The 24441-nt window shown below is 42.3% G+C and overlaps 1 protein-coding gene across 4 annotated transcripts in view; it reads right to left on the bottom strand.

Annotated features, from left to right (window-relative positions):
• CDKL1 (cyclin dependent kinase like 1) overlaps positions 1-24441 on the bottom strand; it is a 46595-nt gene that overhangs the window by 8936 nt on the left and 13218 nt on the right. For all 4 annotated transcript variants that reach the window (XM_057488476.1, XM_036917278.2, XM_057488477.1 and 1 more), the window contains exons 3-5: positions 12385-12506; positions 2874-2946; positions 409-499 (exon numbers count right to left, since the gene is read on the bottom strand). In XM_057488476.1, the coding sequence (XP_057344459.1) occupies positions 409-499; positions 2874-2946; positions 12385-12506 (286 nt within the window). The remainder of the gene's footprint in view (positions 1-408; positions 500-2873; positions 2947-12384; positions 12507-24441) is intronic.

Genomic DNA, 24441 nt, shown 5'->3' with positions numbered 1-24441 from the left:
ACCTCAGTCCAATTAAACCAGAAATTCTGGGGGAAGGCCTAGAGTTATTAGTATAGTTCTTATAGTTTTAGCTTGTAGTTCCCCCAGAAGATTCTAATCTGCAGACAAAGTTGAAAACCACTCTTCTAAAATAGTACCTCTGAAAAGTACTATTTTAATAAAAAACAGTAGACACCAGGAGGGTAATTTACTTTTTAGGAAGCACTTTCATGTGGTATGATTCACACCTAACATAGGGTTTTAAACCACTGTATGTGTCTACATGTTTTTAGTAATTACAGAATTGTGCTTTATAGCAAGCTCATGCCCTAAATATACAAGAACTAGCTTTCTATAGCATTTAGTTCCTTTATCATATAAAAAACTTTTCATCTTTTATATTTAACTAAAGAAAACATCAATACTCACTCAAAAGCCGAGCAAACCCAAAGTCACAAAGCTTAATCACTGAATGTTTTGTGATGAGGATATTTTCTGGCTTCACGTCTCTATGTATGCACTAGTCACAAAAATCAAAACAAACAAAAAAAAGATTACTAAGGGGTAACTATATGAGATAAATAAAAGCAAATCTTTTGAGATATAATTTAAACCTCTCACTGGCTTTTGGGTAATAGGCTGCAAAACAGCAGCCTAAAATACATCTAGCGCCATACCTGTCACAGCCTGAATCATCCCAAATTCCTGAAGGGCCAGAAGGACCAATGAGGGTGAAAGGAAAAATGAAAGTAGGGTAGCCAGATGCACACAGACACATTTCTTTAGTATGAGTATATCCCCTGCTGTATTTGAGACATGCTTCTACTAAAAAGTGATGATTGTTCATCTGAAAATCACATATACCTGGGTGTCTTGTATTAAATCTGGTAACCCTAGGTGAAAGGGAAAATGTTAAAGCTTCCCAGTGATGCCTGCATCACGGTTGCAGAAGCTGCAAGCTGGTGCATCAGCAGAATTCACAATTCAGTTGTTTAAGTGATAACAGGACATAGGCCGCCTGGCAAACAGGACAAGCCCTGGGTCTCCTGAGATAAGCTAGGGAAGAAAAGGGCGGAACCATGAGTTTGCCAAGAGACCTCCCTTCCAGCTCTGACATTTGTCCTGATAAGATAAACAAGAGTAGGCAGCGTTTACCCTCTGGAGACAGTCGCTAGATGTCAGCTTGGTCCCACATCAAGCATTCTTAGTGCGGTATCCACCCCACGGGAAGTAGACCCATGCTAGTTTAGACAGAAATCACCTGCGGTTTCCAGACCACAGCTGACATTGTTTAACAGGGTGCTGTTAGAATGGCTAAGACTCTTCACATGATTTTCTTATTGAGTAACAATTTTCTTGGCAAAGAACAAATCAACAACCTAATTTACAGTTACCTCAAAACAGTTGGGTCAAAATCTTGTTCAAGGTTCCCAATAATCTTCCCTTCCTCCAAGTGTTTTCCTCTCTGGAGAAGAATGTTGGAGCCTCCTGTAACCCTCTATGGCTTGCAGCTGAAACCCTCAGGGATTCTTTACTTTCTAGACTAGAATTTGGAGAGAGGACAAAGGTTCTTCTTGGTTCTGACCTAGTTTTCATTCCCAAGGACCTTCAGGGTGAGGGATCGGTGTCATTGTTTCCTCTTGGGTATTTATTATTCTGGAAACATTTGGGGGAGATAATTTCCAAATTATTTTATTACAACTTATTTGGCTCTCAGCAGTTAATGGCTCTGAGATCTCCACTCTTTCACCACTGGCTTCACATATTGCTGTAAATGGGTACACCCACGAATATCATGATGACAGATGGGCAGAAGTACTTTAAACAAGAATGTGCTCCTATTCTGTTCTGGGAATTCTTTACAAGTTTCTACGCCCTCCCCCAGTCAGTACATGTGACCAAACAGAGCTGCAGCAGCTCCCCAGAGAACTGTGGTATGCAGTATATTTATCTTTAGTGTCTCTGCTTTTCCCCACCAGTGCCTTTATGCAGCCTCTCTTGTTCTTGCATTCTAAAACCTGCCCTCTGAAAGTGCTAACCCTCACTCTCAGTAAATAGCAATATAAGGTGTCCATGCTCCTGGCATACATGCATTTTGACAAGGATTGTAGCCTTCAGCTACCATCAGCTACAAAGTGGGGAGACTCAGTAGAGAGAAGTGCTGGCTACTTGGAGATTTTCTCCTTCTGGAAAGGCAGCTTCAGGAAAAATCATTTAGAACAGCACAAGGAAAGGGATTCAGCCCTGTTAGCTAAACTGACCCTGGCAGTTGGCAGGATGACATATTACAGTCAAATTGCCTTTGTGGCCAAAATGAAGCTCCAGTACTGAATCTGGCTTTTGCAAGCAGGGATGGGCAGTGCTGTTATTGGAGGGAGTGTAGGTTTCCCAGCATCTGTGAAGTCACAACACCTAGGCAGTGGCCTGGTCATGGCCAGAGTGTTGAGGGTTTCCACAGGGCTGCTGTGTTCCTGACTTGGCACTCATGCCTCACCAATGCAGAAACTAGCACTTGGGCATCATGCCTGGGACTCCACCGACTGCAGCTGAACAGGCGGGAGTCACCTGGGTTCCCTCCCCAGCCTCAGAGCATGGTGAGGCACCAGACCAATAGAGCCTCCCCATGAATGGGATTTTGCCTTAAATCTGAGTAGTTTCTAATCAATATAAATATGTAATTACTTCATTAAAATCATGAAAATGCATCTTATATTAACCTGAAAGAGAAGAAATGGCTAGGTTGGCATTTTTAGTATCTATTTACTCCAACCAGGCTTAAAGAAGATTTGGATGAAATATTATATCCACAAGAGTATGATATAAACTTTGTACAAAGGCTCTACCTCAGCTTAAGGGCAGCATTCTGATTTCTCAAGGGAGATCATGAGACTTACGTCGTGTTTATGGCAAAAATTTACTGCTTGCAATGTCTGCCAAGTTATGCTCTTCACGAGATGTTCTGGTACCCTAATAAAAATAAAGAAGCAACACAAACACATTCTTTAGTGTAGCCATGAAATTCAGCTCAGAAAAAAAAAAAAGTAAACCAAGACAGGCTTAAGTAAAAATTAAGGAAAACTCCTAGGTGACACAATCAGCTAAGTCACAGAGCAATCAGTCCATAGGTCCCAAGTGTAAAGACATGTGATTAGCACATTGCTGGATTCTAGGAACAGCAAGATAAGAACACTGCTAGTATCTACTTCTACAGGGAGGGATCTCAAAAACTCACAGGGATTTCAACAAGTATTTATGACCACCGACCAGCCTCAAACATCTGTGGCACCATTGGGAACCTGCCAGGCAACCTGAGCTCCCTTTCTATAAGGAGCTTTGGTTAATAGAAACTCAGTTAACATATAGTGTAAAGGACGTTTACTTTTTCAAGCTGCCCCAAACTGATGGCTTTGAAGCAGAACTCACTCTTCGTGTGTTAGCACATCATTTCTCTAGACTCCCTGAAGAGCCTTTTTTATAAGGTAACGAAGATTTCACGGAAGACAGGGAAGAGGTTTACATTGTATACCATGTAAAAAAGTTAATGATAATTAAAAATCCATGTGGCCAGCTTGGCTTTTCCCACACTGCTTCTCTCTGGTAGCTAGCTGCGCCCTCACATCCTTCCGCCCCGTCCTCTGTCACAGCATCTAAACTTCATGCTACTGTTCTCAGCACTTCCTCCCTGACCCAAAGCTTCTACATACAACCAGGGCAGCCAGTAGCCCCAGCAGGTCCTTTGTGCAAGTCAGAAAAAGGTACCTCCTCTGGGAGTATTTAAAAGAACGTATTAGGTATGAATGAAGTGGACTACAGAGAAAGTACATTTCTTTTCAGAGAACCCCACCCACCAGCTGGACATACTGTTTTTATGAATAAAATATTAAATGATATTGTGGCCCACAACCAGAACTAAAGAGTAAACCAGGGAGGAAACTCTTGGGTAGTTGTGTTAAGGGGAACAAAAAAAAGTCACTTCTAGCCTTGGGGATGGGCGTGGTTGGGCCTACAAGGCCACTGTTGTCAGAGACCAGATGTTCAGGAAATCCTTTTAGGCGAATCAGAGGATGCTGTGCCATGTGGAGGAAATGAAGAGGCCACTCGAGGAAGAAGAGCAGGGACATTTCTGGCCCAGAACCCTGTTCCTGGGCTCGAAGTAGCATCCTTCCAAAGTCTCTTCCTTGTTCTCCTGACATACAGGCACAGACACTAGAAAAACTCACCTGTCTAGAAAAGACCTAGAAGAATACAACCAAGAAGGGGACATTTCAAGAGAAATCCTTTTTCCAGGTTCCACTTTTTATCCAGGAAAAAACTGGAATGCATTTGGATTACTTAATGAATTAAGTATTAACATAAGTTCATCGGTACCAGGCCACTTTAGTCTAGAAGAACATTTCCCAAAAGAGATTATGTCAAAGGAGCATTTAAAAGTAAATTACAATAGCAAATCATTAATGCTCCTCTAAGGTTGAGCACATTATTACAGATTCTCAAATGTAAACACTATGTACAAACTACCTGCTGTTGTCTTTAGTCAGCTACTTACTTGCTTCTTTTTCAGTCCATTTCTTCTCTGAAATACCAGGCCCTCAGACTCTACTTCTAATAAATATTTTTTTGTTGATGGTGATAGGAGCCAGGTTTTTCACTGTTGGAGAAGGGAGTTAACAAATATGGAAAGGAAAAAAACCAGAATCTATTTTGTGGTGTTGGATTAGAATTGGATATACACATCTGCACAGAGGATGCTGTGCTCCTTTGCAAGGGCTCTGTCTTCTGTAGGGTACTCCAGACAGCTTCTGGGCTTAAGACAACATCTGAAGTGGTGGTTAAGGTAGTGAGAAGTGGCCAGACTTAAGCTATATTTTAAAAAAGAGTCTTTAGGATTTTCTGAGAGAGTGAATGTGAGAGACAGAGAGGAGTCAGAAATGACACCAAGGTTTTAGCTTGAGTAGCTGGTTCACGGTGGGGCCTTATACTGAGGAGAATGCTGGGGAAAGAGGTGGTTTTGAGGAAGGAAAGGTTGATAAGTTGAGATGCTTATTGGGCATCCCAGGGAAGACTGAGGGTAGGCAGTTCTGGATTTAGAAGGAATGTCAGGCTGAAAATGCAAATTTGGGAAGCAGAAGCATATTGATGGTATTTAGAGCCATAGGACTGAATGAAGCCTCTTAAAGAGTGAAGAAAGAAAAAGAAGAAAAGGTCAAAATCGTGAGGCCCTACAACATGTAGAGCTCAGGAAGCACAGGGGATCCAACAAGAGGCGAGCTGAGCACGGAGTGAACTGAGATGACAGCCAAGAGAACAAGACAGCGTCACCAAGGCCAAATGAAGGGAGCGTTCCAGGGGACTTCTGGATTAACATGGTGGATTGAAAAAAAACACTCAATTCCATTCTCTCCCCAAACCTGACTATAAACTACACTGAGAGATTTTTTTTTTAAGACAGAAACCCACATGATCAAAGAGAACAGAAGAGATAATAGCCACATATTTTGGAATGGAAAGCAGGTGGATGAATGCTAATTGACAACAGCTCTTAGAAAGCTGTAACCTAAACCAGGAGAAGGGGAAGTGGGAGACCAACCAATTTACCCCAAAGAATCCTTAGAAGCCTCAGGAACCAGCAGCCAAGAGCTCTATGTAAGTGGAAGAGAAGGAGCAGCGTGGAAAATCTGTCTGGGAAGCAATTAAACCCCTAGATCCCTACCCTATTCTAGTCCAACAGGGAGCACTCTTCCCCTGTCTTGTAGAAGGCTGGAGTTTTGTTTTCTGGAGAGGATAAAAGAGGGGATGTTTGATTCAGTTGCTATCATGGATACTGTTCCAAAAACAGGAGATTATGTGATTGTATACAGACTAACTGCTGAATGTTGAGACTCCCCACCCTCTTCCCTCACACAGGTTCTGAGAAAACTGATTGCCAGACTCCACTCTTCAAGGAACATACTGGAAGGTATTTTGGGAAGAAGCTCAGGAAAAAAGATTAAGATTCTGACACTGGGGATCCCCTTTAGAAAATGGCCCAGCCAGATAACCCCACAGTGAAGCTCTGAGCTTCCAGTAGTTCCCTACCCTTAACCAAGGGCATTACACCAGAGGTCAAATGACACTCCAGATAAGCCTCAAATAAGAAAGTTAGAGGTAAAAACAAACAAAAAAGCAACTTAAAGAAACAGAAACTCTGGAGAGTGAAGAGAGCATTTTAAAAAGTTAGTAACCACAGAAAGAAAAGGAACCCTATTAGATCCATGAAGTAAGAACAGGACACTATGCCATCAATAGATGAATGGATAAAGAAGATGTGGTACATATACACACTGGAATATTATTCAGCTATAAAATAAAAGAAATCCTCCCATTTGCAACAACATGGATAGATCTAGAGGGCATTATGCTCAGTGAAATAAGCCTGGCAGAGAAAGACAAATACCAAATGATTTCACTTATTTGTGGAGTATAAAAACAAAGCACAACAGAAGGAACAAAATAGCAGTAGACTCATAGACATACTGAGAAGGGACTAATGGTTACCAAAGGGGAGGGGTTGGGGAGGATGGGAGGGTAGGGGGAAGGGGATTAAAGGGCACAATAATTCACAGTCACAATATAGGACAGTAGTACATCATGTAGAGTACAGTTAGTGATTCTGTAACATTTTACTACGTTGATGGACAGTGACCACACTGAAGGGGGTGAGGAATTGATAATACGGGTCAATGTTGAACCACTGTGTTGTGTATTTGAAATCAACATAAGATTGTGTATCAATGATACTTTAATTTAAAAAAATAATAATAACAGAATACTATGAGAAAACAAGAACACCAGTCAGAGTCCAACAACCGGATAACAGAAAGCCCAGAAAAAGAAAATAGAGAAAATAAAGGGTAGGAAATCAATAGCAAAACAGTTTAAAATTTTTTTCTCAGAAAGGGCCCACCCCATGCCAGCATACTGGATGAAAAACAAGGCCCACGATTTTCATACCTCAGAATTCTGTGAACAAAGACAGGATTCTACATGCATCCAGAAATGAAAAAGAAACAGGACTCACAAAGGAACAGAAGGTAGGAACGACAACAGACTTCTTAATGGCACTAAAAGAGGAGGCACTTTAAATTGCCTTCAAAAATTTTAAGGAATATTATTTTCCACCAAAAACAAACATAGAAACCTATACCCAAACAAAATAATTAATCAAGCATGAGGAAAGAATAAAGACATTTTAAACATGTCAAGGCCAAGGTCTCAATCTCTCCGTCTTATTTATGCTCTCATACGCTTCTCAGGGAACCTCCAGAGGATGCACTCTCCCCAGAAGGAGGGAACTGTAGACATGACATGAAACAGAGGGAGGCCTGATGAGAGGGAAGCAACAGGCATCTCCAGGATGGTGAGGGGAGATGACAAGATGATAGCTGCATTCTGGGCAGAGAAAGCGACCACTCCAGATTGGAAGAACATGACTCCAGAGCCAGGCATGTTGGAGGTTGTGATCACCATGCCCTCTGCCTTATACCATATTAAATTAAGTATGAAAATATTTAACAAACAAAAGCTTTGGAAGAGGCTGGGTGACTGGCAAGACCCTTCGGGCTAAGGCAGATGTTCTTAAAGTGGTAGCTGTGCTGGCAAGGCTAAGAATTCACTCCACGTCACAGTATGTGTTTCCATACTAGTGGTAAATGGTGGTCATGGCTGAGCTCTGGGGCAGAGTTGGAACGGACTGAACAGGGACAAAGGGAAGGGACCCAGTTCTCTCTTACTCTTTACCACCTTTAAGAGCCCTATTGGGATTCCAGCTCAAAAACAAGCTGTCCATTTAGAGGAATCGTGCTTAAGCTCAACCTTAACCTGTAAGGGAAGGTATCTGAGCTTTTCTTCTGGGCCTGGTTCTTCTGCTATACCTAGAGATTAGGCAATTGAACTTTAGACAAACCATATCTCCAGTAAATTGTACTCGGAAGGAGCTGGACAGGATCCAACCTGAAACTCCTGTACTGCCAGCCAGCTGGGCAGGTTTGGTGGAATTTGTACTCCTGAAGATGTCCGCTCCCCAGACCTGGGGGTCTAGGCGAGGTATGAGAAAACTGAGCAAGGACACTTCCTTTATTCTCTGTCCCAAAGCAGAAGGGAGGTGCTTGGGAAGGCATGCCTTCATCCCAGAGGTAGTCCTCCCTGGGGTCTTTAGCTGCCTCTCTGAGAGCAATAGTATGTCCCTCTGGAGCCCACTGGCCTGTCGCTTGACTCAGCAGAGGCCCTCCTGAGTCCTCCACCAGCATGGCCTCCCAGCATTCTTCCTGCTTGCTTTGGGGATTTGCTTTGCCCCCAGGAACATAAAGGGTTCCCAGCTGATTGACTCCTAGGAGGGTTGAGGTTTGGGGGAGGGGCATCACTAGAAATGTCTGTAGTCTAGATTTCTGTGTAACTGTACCATATTTTTAATTGGAGATGGGTGTGCTTGGCCAAAATAAGCAAGTAAACTCAGAAATAGGAAGACAGGAGGTCCAGGAAGTAATGAATCCAACCTTAGAGAAATGCAGAGGGAATTCTAAGGAAGAGAGCAAAGGGAAGTCCCAGGAAGACAGGTGGACAACAGGCTTTGAGTATAAGACAGATGGCAGATGGGGGTCTAAAAGCAAGATGTCACCAAGAGAGAAATGGAACTAATGGATTATCTGACGTGATGATCCTGTGAAAAAGTATACTGAGAGGCTATTAAAAAGAGTGGGCAAAGTTACAATAGAGTTAAAGATTATCAAGCAAATTTAAAAAGTAAGGCTATTGGATAAATGTAAGTTTTCACCCAGCATTTCCTACCTGGACTTGGCCTATTTGCATAGCAATGGGCCATCATAGGGCTGCTACCACAGGCATTCTCTCCTCCCCCCCACTTTCTGGTTGGTAATTGGTCTGGTGCCCATCAGTCACCAGGGGCCCACCCATGGAGTTCCTTCCAGAAGGGGCAGGTAGGGCAAGTGAGCAGCGCACCTCAGCCACAGGCCCTGACAGGGAGCTGTCTTGCGGAGCCAAGTTTGAGGAGGCAGAAAGCGCTCAGAGAAAGACAAGTGTAAGCAATAAAACCTTTCCTCACCACCTGGCCTTTCCTTGTCTTCTTTTGGTTTCATCAGATTCATAGGGAACTTACCCCAGGCAGGGAACCCCCTTACTCCTGGAGCAACAAAGGCAAATTTAATTTGTGGGAAAGCTACAAAAAGAAACCCTAGTCTGGTAAAATACTCACCTATCAGTACTATTCACATAGGCATAATAATGGAGACAGTGAATACTGATTTAATAAAATTTTAACATAACTATTTTGGGAGATTAGAAAGGAAAAAAAGAAGGGACAATGGTTTAAGGCAGCAAAATCCTCACCTATTATAAAAGAAAGTCTATAGATAATGTCTAAAACTGGTAAAACAAGAAACAGCAGTATATCACTCTTTTGATATTATATTACATCCTGTGTTTGGTTTGCTGATAACTTTGCTGCGTTCATGAGGGATGTTCATCTGTCGTCTTCTTTTCCTGAAATGTCCTTGTCTAGTTTTGGTGACAGGGCATAGAGGCCTCATAAAATTATTTGAGAAATGTTTCCTCCTCCTATATTTTCTGAAAGAGTTTGTGTAGGATTGTTATCATTTCTTCCTGATATGTCTGATGGAGTTCATTCATCAAATATTTTAACAATAGAACCCAAGGTAGCATAACTATAAAAATATATAAATCCACCTCACTGGTGGTAAGGTAAATTTATTCAGTTTGACAAACCCTGACTCAACAACCTCATTTTGAGATTATTTCTCAAATGAGAAACCTCATATATATGATTATTATCTCATATATGTGTGTGGGTGTATAAATAACATAAATATAAAACAGTGCCATGCTGTATGGCAAACTAGTGGAAAATAGGGCTGTGCAGAAGAGGGAGGTATTGTGTCCCATGCTAGGACCATGTCAGTAAGCTTTGGCGAGCTATAAAGAATTTTATGTAGGAGGAGTGGCATGATCCACTTGGTATTTTAGAAATCTGTACTGAGAAATATAATAAGTGATCACAGGACATTCTTGGGGTAAACCTAAGGTGTAAACCTAAGAAGGACCCACCCTAGCTCCAGGTAGGGAGAGCACAGCCTTAACACACTATTCTTCATTGATACTGTCTAACAGATCAAATATGCAACTAAAGGAGAACAGCAGTCTTCTGACATCTAGGGAACTGGATCATCAATTCAGAGTTAGAGAGCTGGAAGTCCCTTAAATGTCACCTAGTATCATACTCTCATTTTCACAAGTGTCCTCACACCTGTGAGCAACTTGCTGGCAGTCACACAGACGATGCTGACTCACTTTTACTGGGAATGCTTAAATGTTTTATTTTACAGTATGAGATCACTAAATTGAAAAAAAAAGGTTTCCTATGAATTTCAAAATCTTTGGTTGACACAATTTAATGACACTTACTCCTTAATGATAATAAACAAAAGTTTGGAAATGAAGTTGCTTGTACATAACCACACACGTATCTACTGGTCTTTTCCTTCTCTAACCCACCTCTGTACTGAAGCATTTTCTATTTCCTGGAACATACATATTTTAGCCAGTAGAGTTTAAAATAATCTGCTTTCAAAACTCTAATCACTCCCCATGTCCTTTTTTCCTTCTGTTCAAACTATATGCCAAAAAATAACTAACTCCCAGTTATTTTCAACCCCCCATGTGTTTCAACCCATAATCACTGTTTCCAGGTGACTCAATCTAACATGATTAGTCAAACTCCTGGCGACATCTCCCTAGCACCAAGAGGAACTTATACTAGTAAGTTTAATTGAAGTGTCACTTGCAAGCTGTCAAAAGAACAAATATCAACTTACCAATTCTTTTGTCCCTTGAACACATTTCTCTATGCCCCAATGATTTTCTGAAGGGAGGTGTCTGTTCTCTTGGCTCTCTGGCTGTGTAAACTGGCATGAAAACCTATGAATGGTCACCAACAGACCACGAGCAACTTTAATATCATTTGCCTGAAGGTTACGGCAGACCATACATAATCACTGAGATGTGGCAGAGCACGGTCTTGGCCAACCCTTGAAAGAATTGTTCCAAGAGCCTCAGCCTCCAGCCACCAGAGTGAAAGTGAGCCAGGATGGGACACCATTCCACCACTCTGAGCTGCAAGGCACTGTGCACTGTCCCTAGTCAAAGTTGGGCTCCCCTAAGCAGAATAAAAGGAGATAATGGGTTCCTTGCTCACTCCTTAAAATCTCACCTTTCAACTTAAAGGCCACCTCCTCTAGGAAGTCTGCTTTGACTGACCCACTTTGAATCTTATCTCTCAGGGCTTTCAAATCATTCTACTCTCTCCTTCTGGCACAGTGATTGGCTCCAGGGATAACTGCATCACTGAAGCTGAGCCAATTTAATTTATCCTGCTATCAATAGGTATGATAGATACATTCCACAGATGATAATCAGGACTTTATATGCACATGATACCTTCTTCTAGAACTTCCTTTCTTCTAGAATGGCTACACAGGTTGATAAAAGCCTGTGGCATGCTTCCTATTTCATATTTTTCCCTTCCTAATTCTTTCTGTTCCATGCCACACACATACCCTCCAAAATCCACCTTATAAAGGATATGCAACCTCAAGGCATGATGAAGCCAACACAGGGAAGAGTTGTAAGTGAGGAGGAGGGGGCGGAGGGTAAGCCACCACCTCTGTCACTCTGCCTGAAATCACCCAGCTGAGGAATGGGTGTTCTGCTCACCCTGGCAAGGTGCCACCTCAACCAGAGGAGAGAACCCCCTGCTTTTCAAACAGAGGCCCTGTCTGCTCACCAATCCTTCTTCTAATGCACATGCTAGAACCAGAAGTGTGACAAGATCAGCAGAGCCCCCAGAGTCACCCCCATCCCTCCCAGTTTACAGCCATTCCACGTTCCTTTTCCACCTATGCTTGCTTGCTTCAGTTGTGCTTTGTCACTTGCAACTAAAGAAGTCCTGACCAATACCAGACTGCTTCAGATGAAACACCACGTTGGTTTTAGCCTTAAGCTTCCTATTTACCATCATCTTTGGACTCTCCATTTCAATCTGCAAGTCTATAAACTCCCCTAGTCAGACACGGAATAATATCCTTCCTTTTCTTTGCAGAGATAGCATAACAAAGAAATCAAGTTCAACCTGATAATGCTGTTGCCTTCTTCCCGAGAATGAGTAGTTATGCTCCCTTTCCTAATGTTCTTGGTAACTGCTCCACTGCCAGCCCCAGCCGCAGAGGTGCTGTCCAAACACTGGCTGTCTTGCCTAATCTGAAGAAGGGTCATTGCTGATTCTTCCTCCCAAATTCTGGTGAGTTGTTGTGTTTTGTTTGTAAGGGATGGACCACTCACCCTCTCTGGTATCTGTCCAGCTCATGCAGGACCGTGTGGGCACAGTACTCGAACACCAGGTGAAGCCTCCGCTTCCTCCTGAAGACTTCAATAAGGTTGACAAGGTTGGGGTGCTTGAGTTGCTGGAAACAAAAAAAGCAAAGGTGCTGAAGTGGGCTGTGAACCCAGCTTTCTCTGATTTGATACAATAAAAAGAAAGCCGTTCATCCTTTAAGATGGTTCTGGCCTTGGACTGAAGGAGGCTGTATGCAGTATTATCTTACTTGTCTTTATAAGCTGTTTGTTAGCAGCTTGTAAGTGCAAAGTGATTGTAACCCAGCTGGTCGGTGAAGACAAAGAGAGATTTGAGGAGGCTGGAAAAGAAAGGACAGTGACAAAGAGGTGGTGAGTTTTAGCTAATACAAACCCATTTTTAAAGGCTCAGATCAAATGTCCCCTCCTAAAGAGGTTGCTCCTGATCTCCCCTGACTGGTTCAGTGTTCCTGTATGTCTTGTCATCCCCCTGAAGTATGTCTCCTTTGGAATCCTTCAGAAATGCTATATGACTGTTTAGTCAATTATTTAATTTCTCCTGCTATCAATAGATCTGATAGATACATTCCACAGACGATAAGAACCATGACATCAGGGTCTGTCCTCGTTTACTCAAAATGATGTTACCATCCCCGAGCACGGGGCCTTGCACATAATAGGCATTCAATAATGATTTGTCAATGAAAGAGCAAATCATGTTTCCTAGTCTGATAATACATTGTAAAACAGAAAAATGAGGAAGACTAGAATCAGATGTGTCTGAAGGTGTGTATCCAGAAAGAAAGGGCAGGCATAAATGCTGGTGTTGGCAGAGATAAACCTCATACTTGGCTTTCTGGTTTCTTCTGTCCATAATCCTACCAGAAACATTACAACTAAGCAAACTAATCATTGTGAAGAGAGCAAAAGTGGTTAACTTTCTTCAGGCTGTGAAGGCCTCCAGGCATGTGGTGTGAGGGAGAAAGAGAGGAAGCATGACACTTCTTAAGGCCAAGTCTCAGAGCTGAAGTGACACTGCTTCTGCCTCATCCTCGGGGTCAGAGCAAGTCCCAAGACCCACCCTGACTCAGTCTGGAAGAAGCCCAGGATGAAATAAGCACCACAGGAGAGAGACCTCCAGCCGACCCCCCACCTAAATTCAGCTGCATGAGTGGACCCAGGCGACACCAGCCGCCGGAACATTCAGCCAGGCCACAGAATTGTGAGAAAGGGGAAATTCCTGTTTTCAGCTACCAAATTTTGGGGAGGTTGGTCATGTATCAATAGATAACCCTAGAATCACTGGGAGAGCTTTTAAAAACTACAAATGCCTGGCCCATCCCCAGAGATCCTGAATTGGTCTTTGGTGGTGGGGAGTGCGGAGGTTGGGGAGGGCAGGCATGTGGTTTTTCCCAAAATTCGCCAAGTGATTGAATATAGAGCCAGAAGAATCATCACAGGCAGGCGGATACTTCATAAATGATAAAAGGTGGAAGGAGGGAAACTGAAGTCCTTGACTGCACTCAAGTCCTTGAACTGCATGCTACAGCACATTGTACAGACAGTGAGATGAGAAGCAGCCAGCAAGAATACTAAAGAAGACAGTTTGCATTTTCTTTGTAAAATTCCTCTGTATCCTCAAGGTATGAAATTCCTCCTCCAGACATTACACTTGATTAAACAAACATAAAATAGCCAAAATATTGTAAAGCCTATTATGTGACTATGTTTGGGCACTCCAAGCTATAAAACCCCACATACATGTTATTGTACCTGGAAACTTTTAGCCTGAGCTAACATTTTCCAGGCATAGCAGGACAGAACTCACTACTGTCGTACACTAAAGCACTGCATTGGATCAGTGCCTCAAATGGAAACCCAGAAATTCAGTTCAAAGGGGCTAAAAAGCAGCATTCTGACAGACTTAGTGGAAAGCAGAGGTTTTCTTTCAGGCTCTGTGTAGGTCCGGGGAAAGGAAATCCTGGGGCAAAATACCCCTAAAAACTAAAATCAGTCAAAGGGAGAAATAAAGTTTAAAATTCGTTTATTGCTCACAAACTGCAGTCTCAGGCCGTCTTTCTTCTCTGCTTACCCACACTCTGAAAAATCATTGTTCATGGGCCCAGACTTTGAATCTTGAGTCTTTCAATTTTCCATGTCCCTTATATAGTCCTCACTTTACATCTGTAACTCTGGAGAGAAAATATTTTCCCAGCCTAGGGCCAAATTCCTTTGAAACCAAAATTAGTCAAAGGGAGAAATAAAGTGGGAGAAACCCATTTATTGCTTACAAGCAGTCATCCACTTCTGCTCACCTGTGTCTCTTACAACCCTACTGCAAAAAGGGGCCCCACCCAACCTCTCTGGTTCATATATGCTCTCCCTCCCCCTTGTAATTACTTATTGATATGGAGACGGACTACTTCTCTACACCCCTGGGAAATACCTATTGATATGGAGATGTACTAAGGCCACGCAAGAGATTCTGGAAATATTGCAATTTTATCCATAACATCTCTAGCCAACTTTTTTCACAAAAATACAAATATATCAGTTCTACCAAAACAAATACCTGGACCTTCTCTGGATGCCAAGTCTGGTGCCTTCAACTTGTCATGCACACACCTGCAGGGCACCGCTACCTCAGAATAAAACCCAGAGGTCCTCTCAGTTTGGCCTCTGCTTACCTCTCCAGCCTCTTAGAACTCCCCCAAGACAAGCTGGATTTCTCTCCCTTCCTTGAAGGCTGGCACTCCCGCTCATCTCAGGCCCTATCTGCCTGGTTCTCCTGAAGCGCTCCCACCCTGTAGATGTTGCTTTCTCTGTCTGGCCTCTCCTGCCCCCCTGACACACATGGTAGGAACTGAAAGAGCTATAATGCTGGGGCACAAGCGTGGGCCCCTGTGGCAGGCTAGGGGCACTTTCACAGTCTGGGTGGGACTGTCAATATTCTACTGTACCCATCTTCCTGTTACTACACACCTTTTGAAAACCTAGATTCTGACAGCTATAAGATATTCTTTTCAAATAACAGGTAGATTCTTTAACACATTTTGGGCTACTTATAAACAAAGTTTTGATGAACAACTTGCTGGCTGGTTAACCTTAACTTTGAAACTTAACTTCTCTAGGCCTCAGTTTTCCATCTGGGAAGGTAGGAAGCTCAGAGACTGCTATGACAATTAGCATATAGGGCACAGACAGTGGTGTCAGGAACAGTGTAACCTCTCCATGAAGGTTAACTGTTAATATTATTATTTGGGGTTATACCTATTTTTATTTAGGATGATTTTCTCTATTGTTTTTATTCAACAATTACTTCTTTATCTTAATGTGCATAAGGCACTGGGATAGTCCTAAGGATACACAGACAAATTAAGCAAGTCCTGCTCTACTCACATGGAGCTTACAGTCTAAGAGGGTAGACAGATGTTGAAAAGTTAAGTATAGATATGGTAAAGGTTACAGCAAGGACCTCCCATGTGCAGGAGATTTGGCTGCTTCAGAGAAACCGTCCCTGAGGAAGTGGCCTCGAGCTGAGGCCTGGAGAGTGAGAGGGGTGTGCCCAGACCAAGGGCAGGGGTGGTGGTGGAGGGATCAGGGCTTTCCAGGCAGAGTGACTGGCCCTGTGCCAGGAGGAAGCCCAGGCCACTTAAGGAACTGAAAGAGTGTGTCTTGAGGGTCAAGGGCATGGAACAGGGGTCAGTAAGGTGAGTCCTGCAGGACCTTGTGGGCCATGATAAGAAATTTACACTTTATCCTAAGTACAGTGGGAAGCTACTAGAAGGATACGATATACCATTAGGGTTTTAAAAGCTCACTATCGCAGCAACATCCAGAATGGGTTGTAGGCAATATGGGGAGAGAAGACCAGTGAAGGGCCTGTTGAGATGATGGCAGCTTGGACCAGGGCAGAGGCAGGGAGATGGCGAGAAAGGCAGTGTGGAGACATATTTAGTTACTAGAATAGTCAGGCTATGCGGATGGACTGGAGGTGAGGGGTGAGAGAGAGGGAGGTGTTAAGAATGACCAAAGGTTTGTACAATGGGGCAGACAGGGGTGCCATCCCTGGGTGGAGGAGCAGGTCTGGGAGGGAAACTACTGTTTTTGGCATGTTGGCTTGGCAGGGCCTCTGAGATATCAAAGTGACCTGTCAGGCTGGCAGGAGTTTGAACTGAAGATGAAAACTGAGGCATCAGCATGAGTGTAGGTGAAGCTGTGGACAGATGTGACTGCCCAGAAGAGCAAGTGAGAAGGGAAGAAGGTCCCCCAAGATAAGTGAGAAGACAGCAGAGCATGACACTGAGGCGCACCATGGACGGAGGCAGTGGGCCAGGGGGCCAGGTGCTGCTGATGGGCCAAGTGGACAAAGACCTGAGAGTCCCTGGTGGACTTCCCCAGGTGAGGCTCATGTGACCTCGCCGGACACAGTGTCAGTGCCGGTGCAAAACCAGGAGCCAGATGGTGTGGATTTGGCATTTCAAACCACCTTACTCCTCTCTTTCCACTGACTCACCTGACCTCTGGGCCAGAACTCAGAGGGAGACCCCTCTGGCCCCGAACCTAGTTTGCATTTGATAGCCTGGAGGTTTCTATCAAGAGTTCTAATATTATGAATGTCTGCATTCACAAGGGTTTGGATGTTCCTACTTTAACACGGAATGGGCTTCACAGAAGAATCAGATGAGAGGAACCAAGCAACATGCTGGATAGACTATTCACATGCTTACTCAACAGGCTTGTTATGCAAACAAGTAATCTTAATAAAACAAACTGAATTACCATATACATCACAAAGATGTGGTTCAGGGCTTATTTAATTACAATTCCCTCCTGTTTGTGTGTATGTGAAGCCAAAGTCTCAGGCTTGGTCATACTCCTCAGCATTGTGATCAGTGCTGGTCCAACCTTGAGGATCTCAATGGTTCTTACCAGGCCAGTGACCTTCCTTCAGGTATGCTGTATCAAGAAGCCTGGGTCTGCTCAGACTCAGATTCAGTTTTTTGTGTATAAAGTTTCTGCCTTTGCTGCTGCTATTCTATTTTGGTCTCCCCTTTATTTTTTCTCTGTATTTTGAATACTGACATTTCATATTATGCTGCCAAGTGAACATTACCTCTGACTTTAAAAAAAGGGCTCCATTTCTATCAGCTGAACTTAACCTGAGCTCTGCTTGGTTTCCCCTGCAGAGCTGAGAATGCTACAGATCCTTCATGAGCAGCACCTCCATCTCATCCTTGGCCGTCTCTGCTGACCGCCATTATGATAAGCTTGGGCTTCTACATCCTCTAAGGTCAAATGTTCAGCCTGTTTAGCCTACAGCATTTTGAAGAATTTTGTACTAGCTGCCAACATTGTAGCTTTTTAACCCTGGCTTTTAAACCCTGGCTACCAGGATTCTCTTGAAAACTCTGGGGACTAGTCATACTGGGCCTGCAGTCTCTGTGGTATCAATGAGCTGGGGCTGAAAAGCAGCTGTTCACTTTAGATAAGGCCTGTGTGCTTTAGTTCATCACAGTCCCTACCAGTCTCTGACACAAAGGCCAAGTGAAAGCTGCCCTCTACCATCACTCTTACATTATTAATTTTCTTATGTTAAAGTTAAAAGTGATATTTAAAGTATCCATGTTTTTATCAAAAGTGGGGAAATGACTGGAATAGAGATGAAGAAGACAAAAAAGAAAACACATATTTATTTGTGAAAGTGAGTCTTTTCTCCCGTAAATGCCTGGCCCCTGTAGGCACTGGGTTTGTGACCTCTACCCAAGGAAGACCTCACAGGTCCATGTTTCTGGATCGGCCAGTGCACAAACCATTTTATCTGTGGTCTCTCTTATCCTTCAAGCGTCAAGGATTCTCCCATCTATGTTCTTTGTTCTTTGTGGGGAGAGTAGGAGGATATTTATCCTGTCTGTGCTTCAGAGAAACAACAGACTTTTTTCTCAGTGATCATATGCTGTTTTCCTTTCAAAAATATTCCTTTTCTCACATGACTGTGGTAAATAACAAAAGATCAGAGATTAAAGTTTAGAGAATGGGAGATGTCTTAATGAAATGGTATTTTATAAGCCTTTACAATTTTTGAGCTTGACTCTAGGTCTTGGTTACACACACACCTTTGCAGGAATCCTTAATCAGTTAACATTAATCCAGAAAGAAGAAAAGTGATGCCTCCCTCCTTTCTCAGGGGCTTGAGATTCCTCAGGGTTTAGAGCTTGTCTGAACTAAGAAGCAGAGAGAGAAGAGAGAACCTTGATTCATATTTCCTCTCAATCTTTCTTTTCATCAGCATGAATGCTCTCAATTAAATCATGCAACTCATTGTAAGAATTAATGGCAGCAGTACCTACTTCTGCTTTTGATTCAGAAAGAAAGCTCTAAAGTTTACCTTTACTCCACTTAAGGAGTTTGGAAATGCAGGTATGGTCCTGATAAAATGCCACTGAAAAACTCATATCATGAAAAGATTAGTTCTTCTAAAAATAATATGTAGATGTAATACAATTACAATCAGAAGCCAAAAAGGATTTCTTTTGAACTATATAAAATGGTTTTTAAGTTCATATAGAATGATAACTGTTTTAAAACCACCAAGGAAAAAACAGGTTAGGGCAACCTGCTTTATCAGGCAATAAAATTTTTGATAAACTGCCTAAAATTGCCATCAGCATTAGAAGGTGGGGGCAGCAGGCTATTAACAAAGACATGAACAAACAGAAACTCATAGAGTTTAGAATCAGGTCCAAGTATTTAAGGGAAATTAACGCATAACCAAGGTAGTACTGCAATATATATATTTTTAAGTGCTTTATTTAATAATCCTTCTGGGAAAATTAGCTACCCATTAGGAAAATTATCTCTCACCACCCCACATACAAAGATAAATTTCAGATATATTAAAATTTTTAATATTAGATACTATAAATATTTTTAAAAACTTTAGGAGAACCTGTGTATTATCTTAGGATGGGAGAAAGCATCCTAAAAAACAGCACAAGAGATCCAGAAGAAAAAAGACCAGTTTGTTTGTAAGTTTGGCTACATAAAAATAAAATAATGTTTGGAAGATGATGAAAATTACAGAGATGAATGCTGGTGGTGGTTACACACCAATGGAAATGCACTTAATGTCACTGAACCATACACTTATAAGTGTTTAAAATGTAAGTTTTATGTTATATATATTTTATCATAATAAAATATTAATAAAATAATGTTGGTTTGTTTAAAAAAAACACAACAAAACCACTACAAACAATATCAAAAGACAAACAATTGGCAGGGAAATATTTGTTAAAGTAATGACAAATAAAGGGGTATAGCCCTAATATTACAAAGAAGCTTTATGTGTTATGAAGAAAAAGACAATCCAGTGGAAAAATGGGCAAAAGATATAATCAGAAGAGTAAATATAAGTGATCGAGAGACATGTGAAGATAACTCAATCTCAAAAGTAATAAGAGAAAGGCCCATTAAGGCAAAAACATGATCAGAGTTTTTTTCCTAACAGGCAAAAGCTTTATATATAATTGCCAAAAATCAGAAGCTCACAAATTGCTTTGCTATAGGTAAATGGATACACTAAGTGTGCTACATCCATAGAAAGGAATGTTATTGTGATAAAAAGAAATGAACTATCAAGTCCTGAAAAGACACCTATGAAACTAAAGTACATATTGTTAAGTGAAAGAGGCCAGAGTGAAAAGACTATGTAGTGTATGAGTCCAGTTGTATGTCCTCCTGGAAAAGGCAAAACTACAGAGACCCTAAAAAGATCAGTGATTGCCAGAGGTTCAGAGGAAATGTGGGAGAGTAGAACAAGTGAAATACACAGGCTATGAAACTGTTCTGTAATGGTGGCTATGTGACATTATGCATTTGTCAAAACCCACAGAACTTTACAGAACAAAGTGTGAACCTTAATGTATGTAAATTTAAAAAAATTATTTAGGAGGCTGGGGAATCCTATGATAGAATGCAGAATGTGACAGAAGAAGCTAACTATCACAAATATATGAAAGCACCTCACTAAAGGGGGTTAGGAGAAAAAGTGCTGACCTACATAACTTTGGAAATGGGTACAGTTCATAACTAAAAGCAAAAGCAACTACATAAGCATTGTACTGTAGCTGATAAAGTTGTTTCTCATGGAAGTGGAAGCTGGCCATTCTGATAATGCTATGTAGGTATAGTGGAATTGAACAATTAAATAAGTGAATGTCAGATAATGGGAGCCAGGTTTCTCCCTGTTAAGAATGGGAGTTTACAGGTAAGCAAAGAGAGGAGGCTAGTATAAACCAAGATCTAATCTATACCTGGATTAGAGCAGAGACATCAGCATGAACTCATGTTTAGTTTAGTAGAGATACACATGGTTGCATGTAGGAATAACTATAGGTATGTGTATATACACAGGTTAGTATACACACATCTATGACCTTGCTCTGTCAGATGAGAGGGCCTGGAAGCAACCACAGCTCAGCAGTAACATACACACCTAGTCTCAGATCTTGGTTCTCTAATGAAAGGAACCAGGGCTCCCTGTAGAAAATGGATTATTTTAGGTAGGACAGGAGAAATACAAGATGAGGCTGCATTGATGGGGTTATGCCAAAGGGACACAAATATCCCAATTTCAAACTGATATAAATAAGTGATTGAATGAAGGAAAGAAGGGAAAAACAGAGAATAAACAAATCTATGTAGAAGAATTCCAAATAATTTATGTAGCTACTCCACCTTCAAGGAGGAGAGCCTAATCCCCCACTTCTTAAGTGTGAAGTGCACATAGTGACTTTCTTCCAAAAGGGAATAGGATGGAGAGGCAGAAAAAATTATAGTAGAGAAACCTGACAAACATCTCAGGCAGGTGAAGGTCAACATCAGTATTAACAGTATGTCCACTTGATATGATGTGATGTGATCTTCCTCCTCCAAAACTTGTAACTCCAGTCTAATGAAAAAACACCAAGTTCCAATGAGGGGTATTCTACAAAATTCCTGACTCTTCAAAACTGTCACAGCCATCAAAAACATGGAAAGCCTGAAACTGTCACAGCCACGAGAAGCTTAGGGTCACATGACAACTAAATGTAATGTGGGATGTTTGATGGCATCCTGGAACAGAAAAATGACATTAGGTAAAAACTAAGGCAATCTAAATAACTTATCAATGACAATGTATCAATATTAGTTCATTAATTATAAAAAATGTACCACACTAATGTAATGTAAGATGTTAATAATAGTTGAAACTGGATGCAGAGTATATGGAAACTCTATGTATGATTTTCTCAATTTCTCTGTAAATCTAAAACTGTTCTAAAAATAAAGCTTAATGACACACATGCACACACATGCACATACACACACCCTCTTAACCCAGCACACCACTTCTGGAAATACACCTTGTATAAATAAACACCATTGCATCAAGATATATGTACAAGAATATTTATTGCAGAATTGTTTGTGGAAGCAAAACATTGGAAACAACACAAACATTCTTAAATAGAGGAGGATGGCTAAAGAAACTGTAGCAAATTCAAACATGAAATAATATGCAGTTATTAAAAGTAAGTAAATTAATAGAGTTCTATCTATTGACCTATGACAATGATGTATTGTTGAGTGAAGAAGACAAGCTACTGAGAAATTTTATAAAAACATATTAAAATAGAAGCTATTGAGTATTGTAAAAATACATGAAGATAAAAATTATATGGAAAAATGTGAAAAGTGCTTCCATTTTCATGTATTCATTATTATTATTATTATTATTCAAAAACATACTGAGCCCTACTCTGTGCCAGATATTATTCTAAGCTCTGAGGTTATATTTAACAAAGTTGACACAAACCTCTGTTCTCATGGAGCTTACCTTTGAGCACGTTAGACAGCAATAGGTCTTAGAGAAAGAAATAAAGAAGGTAGGGGGCATGGTAGCATGGTGGGGGACGCAATTTAAAACAGGTCATCGGGGAAGACTTCACTGAAAAGGTAATAAGGAAAAAAAGATCTGAAGATGTAAACGCATGAGGATGTCCAGGAAAATGTTCCAGGCACGAGGAACTACTTACTATTCCAAGGCTCTCCTGTGGGAACTGCCTGGAGTGTCTGGGGAACAACAGGCAGATCCATGTTTTAGTCACCTCTCCTGTCCCGCTTCCCACCCTTTCTGCCCATCTTTTTAACTGTTGCTGCAGAGACCAGCTTTGTGCAGATGTAACTGAGAGCCCCTTGCTTCGGCTGCATTCTGTATCTTTTGCTTTCTGCCCAGGGCCTCTGGAATGCTGAGGTATGGAACACTGGTGGGACAATTCCAACGTACAGGAGCTACCACTCCCCGGGGGAAATCCTGGACCCATGGGAGACCAGAAGTAGCAGGCAAATACTCCTCTCCTCTGGTCCTCAGGCTCCTCAGACCCGGCAGGACGAGTCCCTGCTATCTCCTTGCAGTGGCTTTTCCTCTTTCCCTATCTCCCTCTCTCCTGCTCACTACTGCAGCTCCCTGGTGTCGCCTCCCAAAATGAACTCCTACATGCAATCCCCCGTCTCAGGCTCTCCTCTCTGGGAGGCACACAGGCCAAGACAGTTGTTGCCAGATGTGGCCCTAGCTCTTGGACCTGCAGGATGGGATTTTGCAAGAAGAACCCCACTGCTGGTGGCAAGTGGGGCAAAAGGGAGCTCTGGGGAACTGCAGCAACAGAAATACTGAACCTGTCACCAGTGGTGGTTTTGAATGAGGTGCCGGCTGGCTTATGCAATAGCTGTGGCCCATGAGCGATATGGGCAGTGGTAATTATAAGGACTTGAACGAGCTGGCTTTTGTTAACACCTTTAGGTTGTTGAAAAAAGAAAAGAGAAAATGACAGGTTTAGGTTAGCCACCAGTCAACTGTGGGAGTCGCAAAGCCTCTAGGCAGTATTTAAAAAGACATTTACCTCCTATAGATGCAAGACAGACCATGCTAAAATCAGGCTCAGAACTTAACTTTAAGAGTAGCAGAGATGCAGAGGACATAAGGCACAGCCTCAGTGGGGCTCTGAGGCCACAGTCAGGGCTCTGGAGACAAAAGAGAGGGACGCTGAGATGCAGAACAAGGACATTCAGGGGGATGAGCTTGAGAATCAGAAACTCTCAAATTTCCCTGAAACGTCTGGGCTGAAAGAAGCAGCTTCTGCCTTTGCCCAAAGTAAAATGCTTCCTCTTAAACGGACCTGAAACTACCTCACTGAGGCAGGTGCCAGGTGTGGTGTCTCTACTGGAACAAGTACTCTGAGTGTCCAGTTAAGACACATGTACGTCAGAGGGTGAGAGGAAGTGCTCTGGGGCATGGCATATGGGTACTGTTCTCAGGGTCCAATGGCCTGAGGCATGCTGAGACATCCCCTCTGAAGGACATATTGCACCTTGTACTCCCACCACTAAAAAAGAGGCATTGTGCTTGGGGGGGTCTCTTTAGATTTTGGAGGCAGCATGTATAGCCCTTGGGAATACTCGTCTAATAGACCATGATCTGGATACTGAGCAGGACCCAAAGCAAGAGAGAACCTTACAGCAGGTCAAAGCTGCCCTACCACTCAGGTTCATCCAGTCATGCTGGAGGTGACCAGCTCCTGGTGTGTCCTAACAGAGACTGAGCAGCTGCCCTTGATATCAGTGATTAAGCGACCCAGAGCTGCCCACTGAGAACTGGGTAACAGAGATCCACTGCCATAAGACTGCGTGGAGGCAGCAGTCCACTATACCATGAAAACTATATACCAGGGCTCAAGCAGTCTGAAGAGAATAAAAAAGTTTAAAAAGAAGTGGCCTATTCTCCCATGTCATCAATTTTTATTGTTGTCTCTCCTTCAACTTACATGTACGGTGTAATGGGAGTTTCCACGTAATGGAAGAGAAAAAATTTCAGGTCCTGCTCACAGATGGACCAGCCCATTATGTTGGCACTAACTGAAAATGGACTGCCACCATCCTAAGACCCACTAGCAGAAGCCTTGAAGTTCAAGGGTGGAAGGGAATCCTCCACTAAGCAGAGCTTCA

Source organism: Manis pentadactyla, chromosome 11 (genome assembly GCF_030020395.1).
Source record: "Manis pentadactyla isolate mManPen7 chromosome 11, mManPen7.hap1, whole genome shotgun sequence".
In the NCBI taxonomy this organism is placed as follows: domain Eukaryota; kingdom Metazoa; phylum Chordata; class Mammalia; order Pholidota; family Manidae; genus Manis; species Manis pentadactyla.
Note: the sequence above shows the minus strand (reverse complement) of the source record. Positions and strands in the feature narration are given on the sequence as shown.